Here is an 18,528-nt window from a genome sequence, read left to right as displayed (position 1 = left end):
ATAGAAAGAAACTTTTTACCAATGAATAGTAACTCAGATACCTTGAATTTTTGGTGGGGATTATCACAGCCCTATGTCTCTATTGCCTTTTATAAATATCTTTGTTTAAATTCTGAAAACAAGCCGGGTGCTGGTGGCTCATGCCTGTAATCCTAGCTACTCAGGAGGCAGAGATCTGAGCATTGCAGTTCAAAGCCAGCCCAGGGAGGAAAGTCCGTGAGTCTCTTATCTCCAAGAAACTACTCAGAAAACCAGAAGTGGCTCAGAAAACCAGAAGTGGCTCTGTGGCTCAAGTGGTTGAGCGCTAGCCTTGAGCTGAAGAGCTGAGGGAGAGGGCCCGGGTCCAGAGTTCAAGACCCATGACTGACCAAAAAAAAAATCTGAAAACAATATGTATAGGCTTTAAATGTTCAATAGTATAGTAGCATGTCAAATAGAAAGCAAAAAGACCCAGCTGGTCATGGTGGCCCATGCCTGTAATCTTAACTATTTGGGAGGCAAAAATCAGGGGATTGAGTCCTGCCCAGGCAAAGAGAAGTTCTTGAGACTCCATCTGAAATCAGTGGTTGGGTGCAGTGACACATCTGTTAAGTAGAAACTTCTCAGCCCAGGCCAGCCCAGGCATTAAGCATAAATTGAGACCTTATTTTTAAAATAATCAAAGCAAAAAAAAAGAGATGTGGCTCAAGTGCTAGAGTACCTACCTTGTAAATGCGAGGCCCTGAGTTCAATCCCTAATGCTGGGGGTGAAGGGAGAAAACCAAAGACTTGTTAATACATCTGCCTAGTATTCTAATTTAATCTCCTCAATATAGTGTAGAATTTTCTGGTGTTTTTTCTTGTGCATTTACAAAAGTATTGTATACATATGATACCATGTTGTATTCATTTAACCATATCATTTCAAACATGCTGGTTCTGAGGCTGACCTTTTGCATATGTCCAACATGTCTGAGAAAGGTAGAGGATCATGGGAGAAGAGTATGCCATCTCCTACTGTTTTCTTTCTGCTTGTCTGGAGCCTGGCAGTGTTTGATCATGGCAGTTTGCTTTTTTGCAGAATAAGTTTGCACTGACCAACCCAGAGAAGAGCAGCATGAAAGAATCAGAGAGAAAGGAAGCCAAAGCTGAAGAGGATCTGGATCCTGAGATTCTGGAGGTGTTTCACCCAACTGAGGAATGGCAGGCCCTTCGGCCAGGTACTAATACCCCTAGTGACATACTCAGAATTCAAAGTATGTCCTTTGTGTTGGGCTCCGTTCAAGGAGCAGCCACTGTCTGACCTGCTGGCAGGGAAGAGGTGAACCATTACAGTGGTAGTTGCTTCTATTTCAGGGCTTGTGGGCCTTCATTTTCCAGCAGAACAGAGAGTATAGCATCTGAATGCACTGGAAGGAAGGCAAGGCAGTGGGTGGCCATGCTTTCTGAGCAAGTGATTGAAAACTTTCTTTCCTTGCACTTCTGAAGCACAGGAGAGGCAGTGACATGTGCCTTGCTCTGCAAATGCTATTTTGGGCTCTGCTGCTCAGCTCAATGCTGCTGAAATATTGTTCACTGGAGAGTCCTGAACACTGGTGCAGGGCAGGAGTGCTCTGTTTTTAAAGGAACCTATGCCAAGAAAAAGGGGCTGGCTCTGGCCTGCTTTTTAAATGGAGTGTCCTCAGAAGGAGCAACCTTCTACCACTATCATGAGCCTCTGCTCAGGGCTTCAAATAATAATAAAAATAGTCAGCAATTGTGGAGTATTTGCCATGTTTAGGTATTATTTTCTAGCATAAATACTGAGGCTCAGGGAGGTTAGTAGGTAAATTGTCCTGTGCCATTCAGCTAACTTATCCTAGGTAATTGGCCTCTGAGACTGGATTTGCTATCCTCCTACTTTGTCCTTCTCAGTCCCAGCTATCCTTGGTTAGAACTCACCATGCTGATACTTGGGACTGTTCTCTATTTGCATTTTCTTGCTGTGGCAAGGTGGATGGCAAGCCCTGGCAGCTGCCATAGTACAGTTCATTAGCTTCTTGCTGATATTCATCACTATGTCCTTACTGCCCTCATAGCTGCTGTGCTGGCAAGGAAAGCATTTGTTGTGCCAGCCAGATTTCTGATAGCAGTATCTCTCCTACTGGGCTTGCATACGGGTAGTTGCTGCCGCAGAAGAATGATAAAGCACCAAAGAAGCCAAGTGGGAGCTAATGGTGTTGGGAAGAAGGAGGTAGAAAAACAAGGGATATTGGGTTCAGCAGCTATAATTTCAAGCTGGCTTCTCCCAACTTTACTGAGAACTGAGCCCCCTGATCCCTGAAGAATAAAGTTAGAGGAACTTTAGGGATAAGGAATAGAAGCTGTGGGCCATGTCCATTGGGTTTATGTAGAATTTCTTATGCCAGTTTTAACCAGACAAGCATGTCAGGCAGGTGGAAGCTGATGTTTTGGGGCCTGTACCCACACTCTATTTGTTCTGTGGTTGGGTCAAGACCATCATCCATACTGTAGACAGAACAAGGCTGATAGTTTTGATCTTGTCTCATTGAGCAGTGGGACTATGGCTAATGGCTAAAAGAAAGAGGTCTTCTATATATCCCTGAGGATGAAGAACCTTCCAAGGGCAACAAGGGTGGGAGGTGACTTCTGGGAGCTTTCTGAAGAACTGGAGTGACACACATGTTTTTACATTTAATTTGATAGCTCTACTGACTTTACACTTCACCATGGAGTTTCTCAAGAGCTTCTATACAAAATTCCCTTGCAGCTTTCCCAAAGTTAGCATATAGTATACTGAAAGAGGTCCCTATAGATCAGAAAGCCAAGTGACTCTGGTTCTAGTCAGACTTGCCTTATCTAGGAAAGAGCATTTTCCATCCATACCCTATCTGCAAGGCAGAACTGGTAAGCAAGATTAGGTGGTAAGTAGGCTTGTTCTACCCACAGTGTCTGATGTGGAGTGATTTGGAGTCTACACCATGAAGTCAGACAAGTAAAATAGACAAGTCTTTATTAAGTTTCCTGTACAGGAATGATAGAAGATTGACCTTTTACTGGTCTATGTACATAGCTGGCTCTTGCTTTCATACAGAATGCTACCAGGGAACTTCCTATATAGCTACCTAAAGGTTAAAAGAAATGTACCCACACCAGGTGCCAGTGACTCACACCTGTAATCCTAGCTAATCGGGAGACTTAGATCTGAGGATCAAGGTTCAAAGCCAGCCCAAGCAGAAAAGTCCTTGTGAAACTCTTATCTCCAATTAACCACCAGAAAATTGGAAGTACAGCTGTAGCTCAAGGTGGTAGAGTGCTAGCCTTGAGCAGAAGAGCTCAGGGACAGTACCCAGGCTGAATTCAAGCCCCACAACCTACAGAAAAAGAGAAAGAAAGAAGGAAGGAAAGAAAGAAAGAAAGGAGGGAAGGAAGGAAAAAAAAGAAAGTAAAAAGAAATGTAGCCAGTCTTCACAACATCTTTGATAGGTAGGTAAATGGGAAGGTAGTGGCAAACAACAGACTCACCAAAGCCACTCTTCAGTTTAAAGCCTGACTTTGCTACTTAGGGAATTTTGGGCAAGCCACAGACTTTTCTTTGGTTTTCCCAGTGGTAACATGAGGGAAATGTCCTGCCTGTCCGCTGCTCAGGAGATGCAGTAGCTGCAGAGATGCAGATGACACTAGATGCAAAGCCCTCTAATTCCTGCTACCAAGACATTACTTCATATACAGCTATTTTAGTTTTCAACAGTAATTTCTCCACACTCCTACAACTGATTATGGAACTGAATGCTCATGAGGGTTGATGAGCATGTGGTTTGCCTTTTTGTGGTCTTAATGGGACTTGGGTTGTAGAGATGTCCACAGTCATGAAATGTCTTCCCTTTGTCTCTCAGTTCTTTGTATGGAGAAGGGTAAGAACAGGTAGAAGGATTAACAGAACATTCCTTGTTCCACACAGGAAGATAGTTCATGCTACTACCTGATTCTCACTTCCACTTCCTGTTTGGGAATTTTAAAGAGAATTCAAATTTATATAGACAGTTATGAACCTCAGTATTGGTATTTTCTGTTCCTTCAGAATTTTTTTTTTTTTTTTGGGTCCGGTTGTGGGGCCTGAACTCTGGGCCTGGGCGCTGTCCCTCAGCTCTTCAGCTCAAGGCTAGCGCTCTACTACTTGAGCCACAGCGCCACTTCTGGCTTTTTTCTTTTTGCTTATGTGGTGCTGAGGAATTGAACCTAGGGCCTCATGCATGCAAGGCAAGTGCTCTACCACTGAGCCACCTTCCCAGCCCTCCTTCAGATTTTTAAAAGGAAGACTAAAACTGATTCTACCAGGGTACATGAACTGTTTTGGTGGTGTGGGCTGAGTACATTTGAAAACAAATTTGCTGCTGCAGTCCGACATACCAGGATAACAATCTATGACTTCATGGGTCTTCCCACCAGGGCAAGTAGGAATAGAGTCCCAGCATACCATCCTGGGGCAGCTATTAGGTCTCTCTCCTAAAGTCTTCCTGCCTCTGTTATTGTCACAATCCTCATTGGGAGTCACTTGTTCCTAGAAGTGATTTTCCTGTCTCTTTTCTAGTTTATTTTGGGATCTGCCTCACCTTACAGAGGCACAGCAAGCATTTGAGTGTGGATTCAGTATCAGCTGTTCACAAGCAAGGAATGAAAGCTGTTTGCTGGCAGGTCCTGCTAGTTCTGGATAGAAAACTCAGAATTTTTCCTAGAACCCTGGACCCCTGAATTCCAGGATTTCATTCCTGTGTACTTCTTATTACAGAATGTTGATTACAGGTAAACTCAGTGGGCCATCTGCTGTCTGTACATTTCCAGTAACTGTACTCATGGTAAGAGATATAGATAATGGCTTATATTTACTGAGCACTGACTCTGCCAAGCATCCTTTGAGGGCAGATGCTATAACTATGCTTAATTTTATAGACAAACTGAGTCTCATAGAGAAAAATGACTTAGCCAAACAACCAGTAAGTGGTAGAGTCAAAATTCAAAGTCAATTTTGTCTGGCTCTTAGCCCCAGCTCATATTCTCCCTGGGGAATAAAAACATGATCTCTATTCTTAGTAGCTTACAGTCTTACATAGGATGCAGATGCAGAGAGAGAGAGGCTGGGGGAGGGAGGGAAGGAGAGAGAGGGGGGGAGACAGGCAGGGATGGAAGGGAAGGGGAGGAAGGGAGGAAGGAAGGAAAAAGGAAGGAAGGAAAGAAGGAAAGAGAAAGAACAAAAGAAAGAAAGCAAGAAAGAAAGAAAGAGGAAAAAAGAGGGAAGAAAGTATTTTTTTGTGTGTATATGTCAGTCCTAGAGATTGAACCTGAGGCCTGAGTGCTATCCCTAACTTTGTGTGTGTGTGGTGTGTGTGTGTGTGTGTGTGTGTGTGTGTGTGTGTGTGTATGAATGTGTGTGTGTGTGTGTGAGAGAGAGAGAGAGAGAGAGAGACAGTGACAGAGAGAGAGAGGGAGGGAGGGAGAGAGAGAGAGAGATGGGGGGGTTAGTACTCTACCACACGAACCACAGCTCTACTTTGGCTTTTGGGTGGTTTATTGGAGATAAGAGTCTAATGGAATTTTTCCCCTGGGCTAGCTTTTAACCGTGATCCTGAGGACTCAGGCTCCTGAGTTGCTAGGATTACAGATATGAGCCATTGGTACCTGGCTTGATTTAGAATGTTTTGATAGAAGTGTTTGGTGCTTGGATGATGTGGCAAGGCACATCAAGAACTTGAGTTCTTGGTTGCTGTTTGATAAATATGAGCCTCTAACTTTACTTACAGTTTTGTTTGAGCTGCTTGATGAGGTTGCTTAGAATTTCTGAACCTTAATTTCTTCATATGAATATGGGGTTGAAAATATACCTACTGTATAGATGGTATAAGAATGAAACAAGAACCAGGGCTCCGGTGGCTCATGCCTGTAATCCTAGCTACTCAGGAGGCTGAGATCTGAGGATCTCGGTTTGAAGCCAGTATGGGCAGGAAAGTCCTGAGAGACTTTTATCTTCAATAAACTACTCAGGACAAGCTGGAAGTGATGCTGTGGCTCAAGTGGTGGAGTGCTTGCCTTGAGCTGAAGAATGCAGGACAGCACCCAAGCCCAGAGTTCAAGCCCCATGACTGACAGAAACAAAACAAAAACAAAAAGAATGGAACAAGAATAACATAGGTAAATTATTTTTGCAGAGGGCCTAGCACAGGGGCCATGGGACTATAGTTGTTATTTAAAAATATATACCAGGCTGGGTGCTGGTGGTTTATGCTTATAATCCTAGCTACTCAAGGGGCTGAGGTCTTAGGATCCAGGTTTCAAGCCAGTCCAGAGCAGGAAAGTCTGTGAGACACTTACACCAGTAATCAGCAAAAAGCTGGAAATGGAGCTATGACTCAAGTGGTAGAGTGATTGTTTTGACTGAAAAAGCTAGGGAACAGGGCCCAGTCCCAGAATTAAAGCCCCCACACTAGAACAGGAGTGTGCACACATGTGCTCACACACACACAGACAGAACTTAAAAAAACCAGTAACAGCAAAACTCACATAGGTTTGCCTTTTCCCTTTCTATGTGACTTGAACGTGAAGTAGAGGTGAGGAGGCCCTAGACAAAGGATCCTTTGTTCATTTGCTAGCCATGTGTGCTCATGGAAGTATCCAGGCTCAAACCTGCGGTTGCTTATTGACCTGATCTGACTTCTAGGCAGGCTACAAGAATGTTTGAAGTGTTGGCTTTAGCACAAAGGGCCCACTGGATGGGAGTAAGCAAGAAGTCAGTGCAGGAACACATTCCTGTGTAGGGGGAAGGGAGAAAAAATGGAAATCAACAACTGATAAGAACAATCCAAGAATTATAGAGCACCAGCCATCCCATCAGATCATTTCATATCTGCACGAGGAATAAGAGGGAATTGAATTTTGGAAACCTCATTTATAGGAGACCAATTATACTGATTTCAAGTATTTAAGAGAGGAGCCTGATTTTTCTTGCAGGCTCTGGACTTCTGCCTGAAGGAGTACCTGACTGTAGTCTGGGACTGCAGGGTTGTCTCTGAGGGGCCGTTGGTCCTTTGCAGCTTCAGGGAGGCTATGTGATTCGTCAGTTCTCAGATACCAATTAAGTGTCAACGAAATCAAGTTGTGATGCTGTCTACAAGGGATTAGTGTCAGATTCCATAAGTTAAAGAGCTAAGTCCTCTAAGACTGGTTCTGTTTCAGATGCTAATTGCAAGTTCTGGGTCAGCTGTACTTCTCACAATCCAGCTTATATATTAATCAAGGATTCCTGCAAACCCCTTCTCAGGTTTGATAATTAGCTATAATGTCTGACAGAACTCATGACAATACTTTATATTTACCTGCTTATAATGGCTGTGACTCAGGAACAACCAAGAAGAAGAGATGCATATGCTGAGCTACTAGAGTACATAGAGAGGCCAGTTCGCAGAATTTCCATGCCTTCGCTCAATGTGCCATCTTCCAATTCAAATGGAGTTAAGGAAATTTTCTGAAGCCTGTTTTGAGGCCTTAATGAAAGTTTTATTATGTAGGCATGGAGTATTGGCTTTGGGTAATTGAACTCCTTATCTAACTTAGTAGAAGTTAGGCTGGGAGAACGTTTCAACTCTATTCATGATACGACTTTCTGGTGATCAGACTCCAAGCTGAAGCTATTTAGAAGTTCTAGTAAGTGTCACTTCATTATCATAAATCATAAGATAGGGGGAGGGAAGGGATAGTGTAAGAACAACAAAGGAAGAAGAAATGCTTGATAAGAAATGTACTTATGGGGCTGGGAAGGTGGCTCAGTGGTTGAGCGCTTGCCTTGCATGCCTGAGGCCCTGGGTTCGATTCCTCAGCACCACATAAGCAAAAAGAAAAAAAAAAAAGAAATGTACTTATTACCTTACACATGTAACTGTGACCCCTCTGTACAGCATCTTTACAAAAAATTTTTTAAAAAAAATAATAAAATATGGTTGAAAGGTGCTTGTTGCAAATATCAAGATACTCCTATCACTTGGGATTTTTTTTGGCTTTTGGGCGGACTGAATCTGGAACCAGGAACAAAGGTCAGGTGCATTTTTATTATTTCACAGACTGCAATTGAGGTGGGACTAAAAAGGAAAGACCCTATGCCTTTCTACCACCTCTCTGTCTCTGAGAAGCAAATGACCATCCTTCCTTTGCCTAAGAGGGATTAGCTTTTATAGGTGGTCCCCAAGGTGGTATCCAAGAATATGACCTCTTTGGTCCCATCTTGAACACATAGAAAAATGCACACCCACAAATAGTTATGAACAGTAACTAGGTAGGAGCTGGATTTACTGTTAAAAGATGTTCCCACTTAGGCCCCTGTAGCTCATCAGAATAAGACATTCAAACTTTTTGACTGCTACCAGGAGGTAATGCCTGGAGGAAGGGTTATAGCCAGGAGTCTGTATTGGATCTCTTGTTCAAATACAGTGCTGGAAAAAATGGGATAGAGCATAATAGATGAAACTATAGTTTTGTGAGATGACCTACCTCCTTATTTGGTCATGAATCACTAACTCCAGCAACTTTTCAACATGACATATTCAACAGAATTTATTTTTGACACTGCCTCCTTCTGCACAGCGTACCTTCCTTCCCTAGTTTGAGGCCTTTAAAGTCTTCTGGGGATTCCCAGAGAACTGTGTTTATTCCTTTCCTACTCATATATTTCTGGCCCCTTTTCCCCTGTTACTGCCATCTTCTCAGTCTTTGTTAAGCATTTTTCCATTCTGAGCATCTGCTGTGCTCCCTGGTAATGCAGGTTTGTCAGGGTGAACCACCTGGAGGAAGGCAGGATGCCAGGCCTCTTGAGTCTGGCAAATTACTCTGAACTAGGAGAGAAAAGAATAGTGGGTTGAAACAAATGAAGGACCCAGAAGACTGCATGAGGACAGTTTAGATTTCTTCAGTTGAGAGAGATCTCGTTGTCATACAGAATATTTATTTATTTTTACTAGCCTCCGAATATGGCTGATATACAAATCCACAGCTTCCTGGACTGGAAACCTAAAACCCTATCTTCCTCTTCCTCTGCTTCTATCTGCCTGTTCTCTCCAAGGTTTAATCAGGAGTGCTTAGCAGAGTGATATAGCCTCAGTTCTCAAAGGTTAGTTCCATAAATGGCTGAGATTAAAAAAAAAACTTAGACTGAGTAGGGAAAATTGAAACTAGCTGTCAAAACCAGTCCCAGCCTTCATGCCAAGGACTTGAATTTAGTTCAAGAACCTGTCTATCTTTGGCTTCTTTTCTTTCTATAATATTAGTCTCATGTTGCTAGCTCAGATAAGCCAGATCATTTAGAGGGTTAGGACTAACCAGGACTAGTAACAATTCTCAAGGGCTTGCCTGGAGCTAGAATGAGATGTCTTTTTCTAGATTCTACTACATTTTTAGTTTTGTCAGGGCACTGGAGGTGGGAATTGATTTGTAACTTAGAGGAAGATAATTTAATATTTGAACAGGTAGAGGTAAAGTTAAGGTAGGAAGAACGCATAGAGGGGGGCTGACATAAGAGAGACTTAAAGTATATGGGTTTTTTCTGGGCTTTCAAACCTATTTTTGTGCCAGTACTAAACTGTTGTTGTTACAATTTTGAAGTAAAGTTTGAAGTCTGGAATTGTTATACCTTCAGCACTGCAGGTCCCTCCCACCCCTTAGGATTTCTTTTATAATTCAAGGCTTTTGTGTTTTCATATGAATTTTTTGTTTATTTTCTCAGTCTCAGTGAAGAATGACATTGGGATTATGATGGGTATTGCACTGGACTTGTAGATTACCTTTGTATGCCATTTTCATTATATCAATGATATTCTGCCAATTCAGGAACATGGATGTCTTTCCACTTCCTGGTGTCTTTTTGTGTGTGTGTGTGAAAATACTGTACAGAGGGGTTACAATTACATGGGCAAGATAATGAGCACATTTCTTATCAAGCGTTGTAGCCTCCTCCTTTGTTTCCCCTTCCCATCCCTTCCCATCCTCCCCCCACCCCCGTCCCCCACCCAATCCTCCCCACCCCTCCTCTCCCCCCCCCACACCAAAGTTGTGAAGTTCGTTTTCGACATAACGACTTGTACATCTCATTGTTACAATGGGTCCACCTGTATCCCTATTTAAACAATTAGTTTTTCCCCTTCCCCTCCACAAATTATACCGACCTGGTATCTTTTTTTAATGTATATTTTTTATTGTAAAGATACTGTGCAAAGGTGTTACAGTTACATGAGTAAGGTAATGAGTATATTTTCTTTTTTTTTTTTTCTTTTGGTCCGGTCGTGGGGCCTGAACTCTGGGCCTGGGCACTGTCCCTCAGCTCTTCAGTTCAAGGCTAGCGCTCTACCACTTGAGCCACAGCGCCACTTCCAGCTTTTTTTTCTTTTTGCTTATGTGGTGCTGAGGAATCGAACTCAGGGCCTCAGGCATGCAAGGCAAGCGCTCTACCACTGAGCCACCTTCCCAGCCCTGAGTATATTTTCTATTGAGCATTTTTACCCCCTCCTTTGTTTTTCCCCTACCATCCCTTCCCTCCTCACCTCCCCAATTTCTCCCCCCCCCTCCCCTGAAGCTGTAAAGTTCGTCTTCAACATAGCGTCTTGTACATCTCATTGTTACAATGGGTCAACTTGTATCCTTATTTCAGCATTTTGTTATTTCCTTTCCCGTCCCCAAATTGGAAGAATGTATATACAAGATGCAGGGCATGGAAATCAAATACAGTGAAAACAGGGTTTATACCATGGGAAAAGAACATATAAAAGAAACAAAAAAAAAATCACATAGTACATTATAATAAGTACATTAAAAACAACAGGAACAAAGATAAAACATCTTGTGTCCCTATCTTGGGGTTCTTTTTCCTTAGCATCATCTTATATGGTCATGTACATAGCTTTTGACCTTTTCTGCTTGTCCTAGACATATACTAGCTATTGAAAGTAAGGGAAACCATGGGTCCTGGTGTCTTTTTTAATGTCTGTGTTTAAAGTTTTATGCTTTTCATTGTAGAGTTCCTTTACTACTCTGATTTGTTTATTCTTAGGTACTTTATTTTTGAGACAATTGTAAACAGTTGTTTTCCTGATCCCCTCTCTATCTGCTCATTGTTGGTATATAGAAAAGATACTCATTTTTGTGGGGTGATTTTTGTATCCTGCTACTTTGCTAAGGTCATCAATTCTAGGAGCTTTAGAGGTGGAGTCTCTAGGGTTCTTTACATATAGGATCGTGTCATCTGCAAATATGGATATTGGACTTCTTGTTTTTTTTCTTACATACTGTTGGTGGGAATTCAATTGGTGCAACCTCTGTGGAAGGCAGTTTGGAGATTCCTCAAAAAGAAGAAATAGAAATACTATGATCCAGTGATACCATTCGTGGGCATTTATCCAAAAGGTTACAAGTCAGGATACAGTAAAGATGTTTGCATACTCATATTCATTGCTGCACTCACCATAGTCAAAATTGTACTCACCATTGCATTCACCATAGCCAAAATTATGGAAACAGCCTACATGCCCTTCAGTATAAGAATAGATCAAGAAAATATGGTACGTGTGTGTATGTATGTATGCATATAAGTATGTATATATGTATGTACAATGGAATTTTACTCCTCCATCAGGAATAATGATCTGTTATTTGCAGGAAGATGGATGGGCCTGAAAAAAAATGTTGTTAAGTAAAGTCAGGCTCAGAGAGACAAAGGATGCATATTTTCTCTTATATATGGAAGTTAGAGCTAAATTACAAATACATATGAAAACAAATACAGGGCTATATGTATATATACATGAAATCTATTAAACTAGAAATGGTATATGCAGGAGATGATTCCAATAGTGTGACTCCTTTGAACAACCAACTTACAGTTAAACAAAATATATACCAGGAAGCTGGAACATGTATTGTCAACTGGAGTGAAGTCAAGTGGAGGGGGTTAGACAAATGGAGAGAGGAAGGGTGGGCAAATGCAGTCAAAATATTCAATGTATATATGTGAAAATGGAAGTAGATACATTGTGGGGGTGGGTGGGATTGAGAAAGGGGAAAATGATGGAAGGGGTGACATTGATCAAGATGCATTGTACTAACAAACTGACATGTTGAAATCCCTTGTACAACTACTTAGAATAATAAATGAAATTTTTTAAAAAGACCGATGTGAGGTGATGGTAAATCTGTTTGGTTGGAAAGGCAAATATGTGTTGGGAAACAATGAGATGGTGATGGTGGATAGCATCTAGTTAATTAGAGATGGAGGCAGGGACAGAGATGAAAACTGGCACGCCAATAGGTTTAAAAGTGGGAAAGTAAGTATAACTTTGAGTCTAGCCAGGGGTTGTGGCAGGAAATGAGGAAGTAAAGAAGGATGATGAGAATGCCTAGGTTTGAGGAGTTTGAGAACAAGTAGAAGAAAACTAAAAGAGTAGGAGAGTAGAGAAGATCACAACAAAAACCTCTTCATCTCATGTTACATTTGTTAAGCTCATACTGCATCCAACCATGATGCTTGATGTTGGGGAGCACAAGCAAGCATGACAGAGGTTTGCCTATATGTACTATGGTATAGGAAGATCCCCAGAGAGCAACATCTGTAACAGCACAGCAGGCCCTGAAGGAAAAGCTTCACAGAAGTACTGATACTTAGAGCTTTTGTGTGACTTAGAAGGCAAATGGAAAGGAATCATGTTGACAGATTTTTAAAAATTCCAGAGAGGATGGGGCAATGTGATTAGATAGCAGATGAAAGAATCTTGGTCTCTTGGGTAGGATGAGCCTTAGAAATTAGAAGCAAGAGCTGGAAGGAACATGGAAAAGAGAGATAGGAAAGGAAATTGAGGGGGCTCTTTTAGATGTGTTCAATATTCAGAGCCAAGTTGAGGGTGCTCTGGTAAATGAAAAAGGGGCTCAGTTGCGTTCTTGAGAAATGGAGTGTTAGGAAGAATCACTGCACTTGGAAAGGTTCTTGGAGAGAACTCAATATCACCTGACATCAGGAAGGATCCAGTAGATACATGACAACCTGACTTTGTGGTGGGCAAGGACCAGAGAGATTGGTGACATAAGCAATCTGAGTCCTGGACAGTGTGAAAGTGATAGCCCAGGCTTGAGGAATGATGGACAGATTACTTCAGAGACTGTTGAGTTGTCCATGGGGTTTTTGTCTGACCAATGGGGTTTAGTGAGGAAGAAGGCTGATTTCTGGCAAAGTAAAGACTTGTAGGACAACCCTTTTTGTTTGTTTGTTGTTATTTTAAACTGTATTTTTTTGTCCTTTTTGGTACTGGGGATCCAACCCATGACACTGTACTTGCTAGGCAAGTGCTTTGCTACTGAGCCACATCCTAGCTCAGGACAACTCCTTTGAACCTGCTCCAACCTTCTTTCTGAAGACAGGGAAAATCTAGAGGACTCTTTGAGACCAGTGGCAATAGCCCCATTCCCTGCTAGCCACTTATATCAAGTATTGGGAAGAACCGCAATGAAGGAGGACTTGTGTTTTGTTGCATGTGCTCTAGTAGGGCTGATTATATTTCTGTTTATGTTGGGGTTTTGTTGGGATATTGTTACTGTTTGTCAACTTATGATCTTGCCTTCTTTCCCATAATATGTTCATTTAGGCAAAGCAAGATTGTTTTATTTTTTAATTCCCAGAACAATCTGTTATGGTATGTATAAACCAATTGTTTGGATAAAGAGAACCATTCTTTTTTTTGGATTAAAATTTTTTCAGATTTGATTACTTGTGGCCACAATTACTTTATCTGGGCAAAGGTGAGTTTTTATGGATTAGTAATATGGTATATTTATAAGGTTGCCCCCTTAGGTGAAGAGAGAAAATTATCCCTTGTCCCTATCTAAGGAGCCCTTAAATATGGCACAAACATCATTTTGTTAATCTCTTGCAGCATTTTCTGGTTTTCCAAGTCAAACTTTTAGCAAAAGAAGGGGTTATTTAGCATCTCATGTCTAACAATGATTAAGGAGAATAAGACCTAGGAATTGCACACGAAGAAATGCTCATTATTTGTGGCCATAAGGAAATGCAAATCAAAACAACACTGAGATTCCATCTCACCCAAGTTAGAGTGGCCATTATCAAGAAAACAATACTGGGGAGCATGCAGTTAAAAAGGAACCCAGGGGCTGGGAAGGTGACTCAGTGGTAGAGTGCTTGCCTTGCATGCATGAGCCCTGGGTTCGATTCCTCAGCACCACATAAGCAGAAAAAAAAAAAGCTGGAAGTGGCACTGTGGCTCAAGTGGTAGAGCGCTAGCTTTGAGCTGAAAAGCTGAGGGACAGTGCCCAGGCCCAGAGTTCAGGCCCCACTACTGGCAAAATAATAATAATAAGGAACCCTAATATACTGTTGGTGGGAATGTAAACTTGTTCAATGACTCTGGAAAAGCAGTGTGGAAGTTCCTTAAAACATTAAGCATAGACCCAAGTAATTCTATTCCTGGGAATTCATCCAAAAGATTGCAAACCAGGATACAGTAAAACCACCAGCACAACCATGTTTAGTGCAGTACTATTCACTATAGCCAAGTTATAGAATCAGCCCAAATGCCTCTCAATTGATAAATGTGATATGTATGTGTGTATATACACACACATATATGTCACAATGGAATTTTACTCAACCATTAGAAAGAATGATATTGTACCATTTGTAAAGAAATAGAAAGATTAAGTAAATCAGGCCCAGAGAGACAAAAGATGCATGTTTTCCCTTATACATGGAAGATAAATTTAGCTTACAGACTCAAAGTATGTGTGTTGGGTGATATGCAAGTGTGTATAAATGTATTAACTAAAATGTGATAGGTTCAAGGGAGATCTCAACTAGTATAATTCTTTAGAAAACCAAAATTAAAGTAAAATGAAGTGGATAATCAAAAGTGATGGGGTGGGGGTCAAGGGAAAAAGGTAGATGAATGAAGAGGGGAAAATGCAGACAAGAATCCAATTATATCCTACAAATTAAGAAGAGGAAAAGAAGGGATATGTAGGGGAGGGATGGGTGAAAATGTTGAAAGGGGTGACATCAATCAAGATATATTCATATGGCTTTGTTAAATGAAACTCCTTTGTACAACTACTTAAAGATGATAATTTTTATTTTTATTTTTATTTTTTTTTTTTGGGTCCGGTCATGGGGCCTGAACTCGGGGCCTGGGCGCTGTCCCTCAGCTCTTCAGCTCAAGGCTAGCGCACTACCACTTGAGCCACAGCGCCACTTCCAGCTTTTTTCTTTTTGCTTATGCGGTGCTGAGGAATCGAACCCAGGGCCTTGAGCATGCAAGGCAAGCGCTCTACCACTGAGCCACCTTCCCAGCCCAAAGATGACAATTTTTAAAAAGGACAAAAAATTTAAAAAGATTCAGGAATTGTCTAGTAGTTGGGTGAAAAAAAAAAAGAACCCTTTTTATTTTGAGTCCCCTGTACTAGGTGTTTTGTATAGGTTATGTAAGAATTATTGCATTTTACCTTGATAACTTTTGGAGCCCCTGACCTTTCAATGTAGGGACCTCAAATTTCATTGCTTCCCTAGAATTTCCTTTCACAGACAGAAACTGTAGGGTCATCATCTAGAAATAATATTCCTTGAAGTCGAAGGGAGCAGAATAATCTGAAGTTTGTAGGCTGTTGACATGAAGAGGGAGGAGGTAGTTATTCAGGTAGTGCCAAGCTATTTTAGCTACTCCATCTTGGTTTTCTAGGTTAGATTTTTGGAATCTAAATATGTCTCTAAATATGGTGGAGTTAAGTGACCCTGTGTATAGTATGCTTTGAGGACTCTTAGTTAGCTTTAAATCCCACTGGGTTAGATACAGATGGAGAGACTGAAGGAATTGTTTCCTACAGACCATGAGCATTTCAACTTACATTGTTTGCTCAAAAAAGCTAGCTAGAGATACATTGGAAGTAGGTATCACGTTGTAGATCTCAAAGAGATTCTTTTACAAAGCTGGCAGTAAGGGTAGCCAGATGGAATGTTAGAATTATAGGAGCCCCTCCTTATGCTGGGGTTAGAAATGCCCTTTAAGAGGTGAAGAGGAGTAATAGGAAGAAAAGTCAAAGATTTTACTTTTTTTTTTCATGTATTTGTTTGCTTCATTTGATTCTGCTTATGCATGTCTTGTTTTTTATAGTGGCTATTTGAACAAACTAATCTTTTTATTCTGGTTTTTATCCTCTCAAACCTTATCCTTTTTCTCTTATACATCTTTGCTCCTTTTGTACCTTGCTATGATGGCTACTACCTGAAGCTGAATGGCTGGGGCAGGGATAGATAGATGGGAATGTGTGTGGCTGGCGGAATATTTTCTTGATTGTACAACCATCAAAGAAATGGTTTTCAAGCCAACCTTTCCAATTGTGTATTTCACTGATCATGAGAGGAAAAACCATGTTATCATTGCCAGAGAGAGAATTTGGGAAAAATCAAGTCTATGAAACTGAGTGATCTAAGGTTATAGCATTAAAAAAAATCCAAATCTTAGAGTGTGCTGGAGTTCTTCCTAGCCTGTTTCACACAGCTGGATCCATTGACATTCACACCCTATGCTGTATGAATGGTTTAGGTACCTTTAGCTTTCCCAAGGAATTTCATGCTTAAGAGTTGGTATCAGCTCATATTGCTTATCATTTGGTATTTCTGGGAAAAGTATGGAAAAGAAGCGATCTTTCTTTATAGTATTTACAACGAATTCTTGACTGCATTCTTCATGTCCATACACTTACAAAGTCTTTGTTAGAGGTCTTTTCTTCTCACTTCTTTCGTTCTTAACGTTTTTTTCATTCTCTTTCACCAACCCTCCCTCCTTCCCTCCATCCCTTCCTTTCCTTTCTGCTCATATTCCTTCCTTTCTGAGCATACATTCTCCTTTGTCTGATAGTAGGCAAAAGTGAGGTCTCAGAACAATGGCCTCTTTGTTTTTATTCTAAGAACATCTTGCTAAAAGAAATCTTATAGTTGCATGTGCAGAATTAGAAATATTATAGTTGCATGGACAGAATTAGAAATTAAAGCGAAATTTGTCTCCCTTGAGAATAAAATAAAACAACTCCCCAAAGCTTAGAATGCCCCTTTATTAGCAAATCAAGATCTTTTGAGAGGGAATGGCCAGAGCCCAGGTTATGAATCTTGAATGTAGCAGAAGGTATGATGTGTAGAATCATCCTACTTAGGGTCGTCCCTTGTCTGTGTTTTTCACAGTTGGGTAGTTATATGTAAGTTAATTTCACATAGGTTTAATGAAATATGCCCATCTATAAAATAGGGAGTGTTATAATACCTATTTCAGAGGACCATTTTAAGTAGTAAATATTCAAGAGATTTACTGTAGTACCAGGTATATAGTAATAATATCTGAACATCAGCTTTTATTTCTGTTTTCTTGCATTATTGGGGATCAGACCTTGTATATGTAGTCCAATGGTACATAACTCTCTTGCCCAGCTGCTTCTGTTTCTATTGTATTTAATATGAGTAGACAACAGGTTGGGCACTGGTGGCTCCTGTCTTTAATACTAGCTACTCTGAAAATAGTTTGAAGCTAGCCCAGGCTAAATGTTTTCAAGACCTCATCTCAACAGAAAGCAATGGGTATGGTGGCACCTGTCATCCTAACTGTGATGGAAAGTATTATTAAGAAGATTGCAGTCTAGTCCAGTTCTGCCAAAAAAATGGTACCCTGTCTCAGAAACAATAGCAAAAGGACTGGAGCCATAGCTCAAGTGGCTAGAGGGCCGGCCTATATGAGCACAAAGCCCTGAGTTCTAACACAGGTATGAAGGATGGGAGCAGGAAGGTAGACATCGACAAACAAAAATTGTAAAATAGCTGGCCAGTACTCTGTCAAGTGTGTCTTGGTCTAGAAAGGTAAACACAAACTCTCACAGGTTGGAGGACACTAAAGAGGTGTGACAACTAGATACAGTTTGTTACTGTAGATTCTGGAACAGAATAAGAAAGTTAGTGGAAAAATAAGTGAAATTTGAATCAACTAAAAGGTTACTATTACTGTTTCACCAATGCTAGTTTCTTAGTTTTGATAATCGTTCTGTAGTTACATAAGATGTTAATATCAAGGAAATTCAGGTGAGGGGTATATAAGAACTCTGTACTTGTTTCTGCAAGTCTATAACTCAGAATAAAAGGTTGAAGTAAGTGGTTGTCTAGGTGACTTGTTAGGTCAAAATGAAACTCATCAGTCCACCCTGTGTGGTTTAACAGTCAATACCTGGCTTGATCTTACCTACCATGGTGGTGTGAGGGCTCTCACTAGAAAACCCAATGCCTGCCTTATAGTCCCTGTAAACCATCTGCTTCCTTATCAGTGTTCTGTTTCAGGCAGATAAATGGTCATATAACATTGTGGACATGTGCCTCAGGTCTGATGCTGTAGCAGTACTATATAGAAATGGGGAAGAAGCCACTCTTCTGTCATTAAAACTGTGTAGATTTGAGTGATCAGGACACTTGTCTTTGTTCCTTGC

At 41.0% G+C, this 18,528-nt stretch overlaps 1 protein-coding gene across 3 annotated transcripts in view; it reads left to right on the top strand.

The window, feature by feature from the left end:
• Sil1 (SIL1 nucleotide exchange factor) overlaps positions 1-18,528 on the top strand; it is a 265,209-nt gene that overhangs the window by 89,420 nt on the left and 157,261 nt on the right. For all 3 annotated transcript variants that reach the window (XM_042692039.1, XM_042692037.1, XM_042692038.1), the window contains exon 3: positions 1,061-1,199. In XM_042692039.1, the coding sequence (XP_042547973.1) occupies positions 1,061-1,199 (139 nt within the window). The remainder of the gene's footprint in view (positions 1-1,060; positions 1,200-18,528) is intronic.

Source organism: Dipodomys spectabilis, unplaced genomic scaffold (genome assembly GCF_019054845.1).
Source record: "Dipodomys spectabilis isolate Male_0828 unplaced genomic scaffold, ASM1905484v1 ptg000147l, whole genome shotgun sequence".
Lineage (NCBI taxonomy): Eukaryota > Metazoa > Chordata > Mammalia > Rodentia > Heteromyidae > Dipodomys > Dipodomys spectabilis.
The sequence above is the reverse complement of the archived record's forward strand: the minus strand, read 5'-3'. Positions and strand labels throughout refer to the sequence as shown.